Raw genomic sequence first — 9,650 nt, 5'->3', positions numbered from 1 at the left:
CCGCTCGCGGTCAGTGTAAGTACAGTGCGTGCAGAATTATTAGGTACCTCATGTTTTTGCGTTTTACGTGGTTGTGATCACTTATTTAAACCTGTTGGATAGTCTAACATGCTTGCAGATATGATCAGTGAATTCTGGCCCAAAAATGGCCCAAACATAAATTATCACATTCATCTAATCTTTCCTAACGACCCGCTAGCTGCCTGCCCCATAAGCAAGCCGTCAAAAAACGTGTCTCTGTAGGCAACCTAGGCTCCGATCTGTACACAAAAAGAATGGCCACGTCACTCTGTTGATGTTAAAACAAAACAGAACGCTAGCTCGCTACTCCCTCCCCGTCCCTCCCGTGCAATTGAAACTCTCCTAAACGCGCATCTCGTCGGTTATTGGTTAGAACACTTTGTTTTGCTTTTGAGTGGGTGGTGCACACTTGTTGATAGCAATTATTTTTATGTACAGATCTCAGAGCCTAGGCTGCCTACAGACACGTTTTTTTGACGGCCTACTTATGGGACAGGCAGCTAGTGGATCGTTAGGAAAGATTAGATGAATGTGATCATTTATGTTTGGGCCTTTTTTGGGCCAGAAATCGCTGATACAACCTTTAACACTTTTGGCTGCAAGACCTCATTGATAGTCAACTAGCAGATGTAATAACTACAAGTTGTCACCATTGTCAGGATTCTTAGGTACCAAGCTTGTAACACAACTATTTCAACAAAATTGTATTCAAAACCAAATCAAAACAAGATAATAATGGCATACGTATTATTTTGATTTGAGGAAAAAAAAAAAAAAAAAAAATGCATGGAGAACACTAGGGGTGGCGCATTTGGATGGCCCGTGGAACTGCACTGCACTGCGCGTGTGTGTTCCTGGCCCTGCGCATCCCTGGCGCATTCCTAGCTGTGCGCCCTCGCGCCATAGTGGCTGACAGAGGGATTGCATGACGGCCAGACCGTCCACCAGACCGAATAAGTGTCCTTGACACTGAACCCCAAAATTCTCCCAATGGGCCGTGATAGCGCCTTGCATGGCAGTAACTGCCGTTGGTGTGTGAATCGGTGAAGGAGAGTCTTTCATTGTAAAGTGCTTTGGATAAAAGCTATATGTATAAGTGTAGTCCATTTACCACATGTATCACAAATTCTGTTTACACTGTTAATTTCACAAAACCATATAGCTCCAAAATATGATATTCAATTTAAACTTACCACAGATGGTCTTGCAGAGCCGTGACTGGGAAAATGACAGCTTCCCCGATCCCCCTTTCGTACTCATCTTGGCCATCAAGGCATTTGAAAGAGTTCTGAAAAACACACAGTATGAATTTAAACTACAGTGTTTTTGTCCTTGTCATGTAAGCACCTTGCTTGTTTTTCTTTAATAAATAAAAAAAGTATAGTAAATTTAAATTTCAGTAACTGTAATTGCGTTACTTGATTTACAAAAATACTTCGTTACATGCTCATTACCGCTAAAAGTAATGGAATTACACTGCATCATAGTCTAGAAAAAATAGCATTCAAAACTGTTGCGTATCTTACCTTAAAATGTTCTGCCCTCTCCAGCTAACGCTCGCGCCTTTTTCTCAGTAGAACTCCTGAAGAATTGAACACACGATTAGCTAACGTTAGCTAGCTAACAAATATAGCCTAGCTTAAAACCACATGTTAGTGTGTCTCAAATGGCGTACTTTCGTCAGTACACTTCGATATCATGCACTATGCACTTACGTCCGTAGAGCGTAATTTTCAAAAAGGTAGTATCGTCTCAAATCGGGTACTACGCCTATACTTGGAAATGACGAATGACTAACGCCGTATTTTGATTTTGACCGCGAGCGTATATCGAGCAGCAATTTAATAGTACTACGTGTAAAACAGCAATATAGATCATTTTCATTAAATGTCATATTATAACTTACATCTGTATGAACCTGTAAAACTGCTCCACCACCGCTTCCAAATCACTGCCGCCAATATCAGCCGCCACTATCGCAAGTTTGAATTGGGTTGATAGTCCCTCCCCTTCCGCTTCGTAGCCAAGATGGCTACCGTTTAGTGTGCAGCGTTCCACACTCAGCTTTTTGACCGTTACGAGTCTCGTTGGAATTTTCAGTGTGAACGCCCTCACGTACTCAAATTAGGTATTGTAAGTGCAGAAGTACGCGATTTGAGACAGACCCAGAGTCATGTTGACGTTAATACATTTTCGGTCAAATTAAAGCATTCAAATAACTTCCAAATAATGGCCATCAGTCACACTGTGTTAAGTAAGCGGCGCCTAATTAGCAAGTTCGTAGCTAGTTACCATTAGCTAGCTAATGAGACGTTATAGAGAAACGTTACCGTTAGCTAGCTAATGAGACTTTATAGAGAAACGCAGACTGGTTTAAATTTCAGTAGCTAATGTTAACGTTCAGTAGCTAATGTTAACGTTAGCATTATTCGTTCAACTCTATAGAAGGCGGCAGCTGACTGACTAACTGTAGCTTACGTTAGCTAGCTAGTAAATTAGCGCCTCACGAGCTAGAATATATAACGTTATTGTTAATAGCTAATAACGTTTATGTCAATACTTTTTGTTTAAAGAAAATGAACTCAAAATCAAACCATTAATGAAATCACTTACTTACTTCAGCCGGCTGTGCTGCAGCGTAGTATCCAGTAGTTTCCCGCTGCTGTGCGCAATAGAGCATCACAGTCCCGCCCACAGCCGATGCCGGAAGTAGAATCCAATGTAATTTCTCCATTGACAGTTCGGATATAAGCCATAAAAACTTAACTGCACATGGTTGACTTAAAACCAGCTACGGCTGTACTAAGCGATTGTATATGCTCATGTAGACACCAAACGTTCATAGGGCACTAACCTTGTTTTGAGATAAATGCCTTTTATTCGCGATGTCTTGGATAAGTACTTCATTACCCACAATCCTGAAAAATCCCACAATCCCACAGTGATGCATCTGATTGGTGGAACTCGTGGAACGTCTGGTTAAACCCCGCGAAGGTCCGTAAGACTGAAGAGTCTGTGCTGCTGTGTGGGCTACGGTAACGTTACTGTCTACTACGATCACAAATAAATAAATAAATAAATAAATAAAAAAGAACTGTTTCAACATTGACACAACAACTGACATTATTTCACCTATAATTCAACATTGATTTTCTTGATCTTTTTACAACCATTTAACATTAAACATTGTTTCAATGTTTGTCTACGTACCCTTTTACAACCATTTAGCATTAAACATTGTTTCAACATTGTTTCAACATTGACGCAACAACTGACGTTATTTCACCTATATTTCAACGTTGAAGGTCGGTCGTGTGCCGGCTGGGTAGATACAAAAAATAGAGCACGGAGTCACTGAAGCTTCGAGTAATGAACCTTTTTTTAATCACGTGTCGAGGCTTCAACAAAACCTCGATTGCCCATACACAAAATTACAGACACAAAAAAATCAATGCATCACACATTATGTGGTTATACACCTGGCCAGTAGGTGGTTTCATGTGCACATGAAGCTTCGAGAAATGAACCCTTTCTCGAACCAGTTGGCTCAAGTGGTTCGATGCCTCATGAGGCTTCATCTCGCCATCACTAGTTATACAGTCAATGGGTTTAACCAGACGAGTTCCACCAATCAGATGCATCACTGTGGGATTGTGGGATTGTTCAGGATTGTGGGTAATGAAGTACTTATCCAAGACATCGCGAATGTCCATGGCCCCATTTATCTTTGTAAGGAAATGTTCTATTTTGTCTTTATTATTTTGTCAGAATGCACCAGAATGCTTAGTTTGTATGTGAAAATCACAAAAAAAATCTACTGGGGGAGGATGCCCCCAGACCCCCCTACAGGGGTTTGATTTACAAACTTTGCGCCCCCCCCTAACATAAAATTCACCAGCCGCCACTGACGTGAAATACATTACGCTCAGAAAATAAATCTAATTCTTACATATATTTAAACATATTTTTTTTTTTAAAAAAACGCAACGCAATAGTTACTTTCCTTCAGTTACTAACTCAGTTACTTTTTGGGAGAAGTAACTAATAACTATAACTAATTAAGTATTTTTTTCAGGACAGTATTGACTTTAAATGGTAAAAAAAAAAAAAGTTTGGGCTACCGACAGTCTTGCCAATACTCGGACTGGGACATGCTTTGCATTTAGATGGCACCATAGGCTTGAAGTGTTTTGGTGATATGCAAACTCTTTTTTTTGCACAATTTGCACAAGATCCTGCTTTTATCAAAGCTTCCATTAGGTAGTTTTTTTTTAATTTTAAATAAAATTTGCCTTCCATCAGTCCTGGCAACGTGCTTTCATCCGATTCCTCCATTTTGGTGGACACATTTTGGAGCTGTGACATGTATATCAGTGTAATCGGTGTACCAGGAAATCGTGCACTCACAAAAGTTGTGTGTGTATATATATATATCTGTGTGTGTGTGTGTGTATCTATCTATCTATCTATCTATCTATCTATCTATCTATCTATCTATCTGTATACATATATATACACACACACACACACACACGTATGTGTATCTATCTATCTATCTATCTATCTATCTATATATATATTTATCTATATCTATCTATCTATTTATCTCTCTCTCTCTCTCTCTCTATATATATATATATATATATATATATATATATATATATTATTTGTGGCCGCCTTTCAAACCACTCAAGGTCACCTTACAAAAAATTGTAATTAAATTTTAGAAATAATCTTCAAACAAAGCTTGTCAAACACCATTACAGATTGTACTGAGCTTATTCAAGTGCCTTATAATGAAGGAGTACGACAGGTGTAAATATATTCAGTGAATATGAAAAACATTTAGAAGGCATTCAATTCCATGGTTTAGTTTTTCTTCACCAAACCAGTTCAATTCAGTTCAGTTTTATTTATATTGCGTCAATAAAAATACAAACTGCCTCAAGAAACTTATGCAAATAAGAAACATGCTTCTACAAAATTTCAAGTGTAGTGCTTTAGAAAATCAATTGAAACGTGTTGCATGTTAACACTGGAAAATAAATGAAAAGCAAATGTGGTTGTATTAATATAGCAGCATGTGATGATGAATTGAATAGCCAAATCACAAAGGTCGCAAGAATAATACACTAAAGAAAAGTATACACTAAAATTAAACACAATCCGAAGGATAAAGGCATTCTTGTGTTATCATAGTTTTAGCTTAAGTACAGATGTTTCATGCTATCAGTCAGAGGAATGCCTGGCACCTTGTCTATGCTGCACAATAACAAGTAGTTCCTGACCTCCCATCTGCAGCTGCTTGTTAAACTGTTCTCGAGACTGCAAAACTAAGGAAAGTTAAAAACTGGTGAACTGGCCTATAACCAATAATGTAGTTGCGACTGCAAGCTCCTTTTAGCTATTTATTAGCTATTTATACTATTTATACACTTCTGTCAAATTCAGCTAATATCTGCTCCCAGTCATTCAGTTATCTGCTTAGTGTACATGTGAAAAGAAAAGTGTGGTGGTGGACACTCTAAATTAATTAAAGAATGTGGCTTGGACAGTGGACACTTTTACAATCAACCAGCCACAAGCTTTTACATTCATTCATTCATTTTCTGTAACCGCTTGTCCTCTGGAGGGTAAAACATTTTGTGAAATGTATTACTATGTGTTTCCATATGAGTAGTTACTTAAACACAAAAGTGTTAATAAAATGTTTATCGATTATGAGTTTAGTGAAAAGTGCTTTGAAGAGGTTTCATGCTATTATGTTTGATATTTATTTGATATGTCGTTTCTTAATGTGACCCTCTATGATGGTGTCATCATGAAGAAATATGACTAGAGATTTTAACCAACAGAGCTACATATATTACATTATGAATTCCACTAGCTAGAATCACATGTGTCTACTTGCTGCTTAACATTATGTTCTAGCTCAGACTGTGGTTCATTCAACTCTTCATCACTCCATCCTACTATTTCTTCTTCTCCACAATTTTTGTAAACTTTTGGATGTCCTCTGCCATGAGCTGGGGCTCTTCCATTGCAGCAAAGTGGCCGCCACGGGCCATCGGCGTAAAAGTCACGAGTTTACGGTATTTCTGTGTGACCCACAGCTTGGGCGTGTGCATCAGCTCATTGGGGAAGCAGGCAAACCCCGTTGGGACATAGACTGGTATCCTAAGAAGAGACAATGAAGGTTGAATCAAATTGAAAGAGATTATTTCTGAGGAGAACAAGATCTGTCTAGTCATGGGTGGAATTTTATTAGACATGAACTTAATACTGCCCGCTGCATCCAAAGATTTGACATTGATGAAACTGATGATATTCTCAAAACAAAACTCGCCAGTTTTCTAGACTATCGCTCATTTCCATGTCAAGTTAGTGGAGTGGGCGCTGGGGCGCCCTCATTGTCACGTATTTGGTTTTTAGTTTTGCTGAACTAGCAAATATTAGAATTGAGGCAATCGCACTTCACACCTGCTGTTAATTTTAATGCCAGTTGTAAACAGGGTGAAAAACCCAGGTTGAAAAATCTGCTCTGCACTGAATTCAGATTATGTTAATTATCTGCTGTTTCTCTACAAAACTGGTGTGTTATCATAACTGTTCAGATGGTATTAGGATGATGCAAAACAAAACTCGTATGTAAAATACGAAATAATTTACTGCAGGAACCTTTTTTGTGTAGTTTTATTTTTTTATTTATTTTTTTAGCTTTCTTCAGGGATTTTTCAAGCATGGTTATTAGATCCTGTGATGAAGGATTTGTGCAATTTACATTGGTGTTTATATACTGTATTTCATTTATTTATCTTGTTTTTTTTCTGTTCTTGTTACCTTTTTGTATTTAAGATTATATATAATGAAATAATACAAATAATATAATATATTGTTGTGTTGGTGGCGGTCTTTTTTTTTTTTCCTGGTCGGGGCGTGGGGTGGGGGGTCTGCCAAGTGATGCTCTGGGCGTGGAGCTGTGAAAACCTGAAAAGCAACTTTCAGTGAAAAAAATGTGCTATATGGAGAATATCAGAAAATACCACCCAACTGTGACTCACTTCGAGTGGGGCTGGTTGAGACCTTTGCCAAAATTTTCCTTATAGAACCTCATAGAGGAGATGATGCAGCCAGACGTCCAGTAGATCATCACATTAGTCAGCAAATCATCCAGAGAAAACTTCCTGCAACAGATAAACACATTTCAGAATAGAGCTTGGTGATATACATTTTCTGCGTATTATTAGTGAATAGCTTATTACCAGTGTTGGGCACGTTACTTTTAAAAAGTAATTAATTATAGTCATTAGTTACTTCTCCCAAAAAGTAATTGAGTTAGTAACTGAATTACTCTACTATAAAAGTAAGTACCCTGCAAACATTTCATCAACCTCGGGGTTGACGGTAGGTCTAAGGGGCGACCTCTACCGTGAAACGAGTTTAAAATAGGTCTAGGTTGCGCCTCGACCACAAACCAACTCGATGAAAAAATTAAACGTATACAACCAATCGGGTGAGAGCCATTCTGACCAATCAGAGGCGAAAAGGGCGGGACCTTCTACTTCAAACCTGGCAGCAGAACACGACTGCAGAGAAGCAAGCACGGCACGTACCGAACAGTTTTTTCGGTAAGTTCATTGACACAAAACATTAGAGACGGTTTATATGTGTTCATATCATAGACTGTAGGTTCATATGCAACTTTCTGTGTTTTAAAAAGTGGCATTGACCGACCGTGCGTTATGTGTTTAACTGTCGAGTGGATTTCAAGCTAGCTGCTCACTCGGCTAACATGAACAGGGCTCTTCAGTGTGCTTTCTGTCTAATATTCTGATATTTTTGGACTATTGGAGTTTAGAAATCCAGACATAAATCAGTGAAGCACTTATACAGACGAGCTGACATGGAGGTGTCCAGAAAATGCATTTTTTTCCCCAAGATAATTTGAAAATGTTAATTTATCTTCATAAAAAAAAAACAATGGTAGCCTAATCTATTGATTAGCTGTTAAAATGTTAATATTCAGTGGATTGTGAACATAAAAATTTGACTCCCAATGCAATGCCTAATTGTCTGCTTTGTTAATCAACAATGCTTCTTCTATTTAAAATCAGGTAATGTTTTTATTTTATCATTATCTGGGACTTTTTGGCCTATGTAAATATAACCAAAAAGCAATTTATGTCTGTTTCATGACTTAACATTCATGTGATGTATGTAGTATGTACGTAGGTGAATTAGATGGTAAAACGGTGTATAATTTCCCAAGATGTGTTTAAGAATTGTTAAGTAATATACTTCAAATGTTTTTCCAGCTTCACATGACAGAGTGAGGATCTCCACTCCAGGTGAAGGAGCCATTGATAGGAGGGAGAGGGGGCCAGAGGAGATCGTGATCGCCTACAAAGTGTTTTTCAACTGTGTTGGTGTTTACAAGGTGTTAACAGTTTTGGTCTCATTTTTTTTTTTTATGCTTATTGCACATACAGCTAAAAATAAAGAGACCACTGCTGCGATTACAAATTGGGATTATTCCACCAATGTTGATTTCTAAACTCCTCCTAAGTTTGAAAAGTAGTGTTGTGTTCTAAAATGAATATGAACCTGTTTTATTTGCATTATACAACGTCTGAAAACACCAGAATTGTTTTGTCATTTTGACCTGTTGCCATTTTCTGCAAATACATGTTCTAAATGACAATATTTTTATTTCCAGTTTGGGAGAAATTTTGTCAGTAGGTTATAGAATGAAAGAGAAGTGTTCATTTTACTCAAACACATAGCTATGAATAGTAAAACCAGAGGAACTGATCATTTTGAAGTGATCTCTTAACTTTTTCCAGAGCTGTATGTGTAAGAATCATGTTGGTCTCATTGTTTTTTAGTTTTTCAAAAGTGTTCTGATTGTTTGTGTAATAAAACTTTAAAGAAATTGCACTTTTGTGTTGTCAAACTTATAATTTCCCCCCAAAGGTAGGTGCTGTTAATACATTGTATTTATATAAATGTGTTAATTTATAGCAAAAAATATTTTTAATATCATTTATTATTCATTAAATGTATTATCTATATGTAAACACTGTAATTGTTTTTACAGTTAATCAGTCAATTTGAACAGATAACATTTCGACGTTGAACAAACGTTAAAACGACGTCGAGACCGGACGCAGCCAGGGGCTTTAAAAGTAATGCTGAAATGAAGGTTGAAAAGACGTCGGATCGCAACGTCAACATCTTCTCTACCTGCATTTGTCAACCTCTTTTTAACTCCACTGCAGAAACAACATCTAAAACTCGACACATACAGCTGTAAACATATATATATCAGAATATTTACACTGGATCATTTTTAGAAGGTGAATAATGCGCGTTTAGAAGACATCTGTGTTACAACATGACGTTGTGGAGACGTTGTTTACGACAGTTAAAAAGACGTCGAGGTTGCAACGCGACGTCGTTTCAATTTGCATTTCAGCATTACTTTTAGACCTCCTGGCGACGTGTACGTTTTGACGTCGTTTCAACGTTTATTAGACGTCGAAATGTTTGCAGGGGTAATGCTGAAATGCAGGTTGAAAAGACGTCAGATCGCAACGTCAACATCTTCTCTACCTGCATTTGTCAACCTC

General features: G+C 37.7%; 1 protein-coding gene across 4 annotated transcripts in view; it reads right to left on the bottom strand.

Annotated features, from left to right (window-relative positions):
• Positions 1–4,605: 4,605 nt before the first annotated feature.
• The window catches only part of ephx1 (epoxide hydrolase 1, microsomal (xenobiotic)), a 32,455-nt gene continuing 27,410 nt past the window's right edge, over positions 4,606–9,650 (bottom strand). For all 4 annotated transcript variants that reach the window (XM_084559857.1, XM_084559860.1, XM_084559859.1 and 1 more), the window contains 2 exons: positions 7,083–7,205; positions 4,606–6,198 (listed from right to left, as the gene is read on the bottom strand). In XM_084559857.1, the coding sequence (XP_084415983.1) occupies positions 5,994–6,198; positions 7,083–7,205 (328 nt within the window). In that variant the 3' untranslated portion in view covers positions 4,606–5,993. The remainder of the gene's footprint in view (positions 6,199–7,082; positions 7,206–9,650) is intronic.

Source organism: Chelon labrosus, assembly GCF_963514085.1.
Source record: "Chelon labrosus genome assembly, chromosome: 14".
Taxonomy (NCBI): domain Eukaryota; kingdom Metazoa; phylum Chordata; class Actinopteri; order Mugiliformes; family Mugilidae; genus Chelon; species Chelon labrosus.
This window is presented reverse-complemented; position numbering and strand designations above follow the sequence as displayed.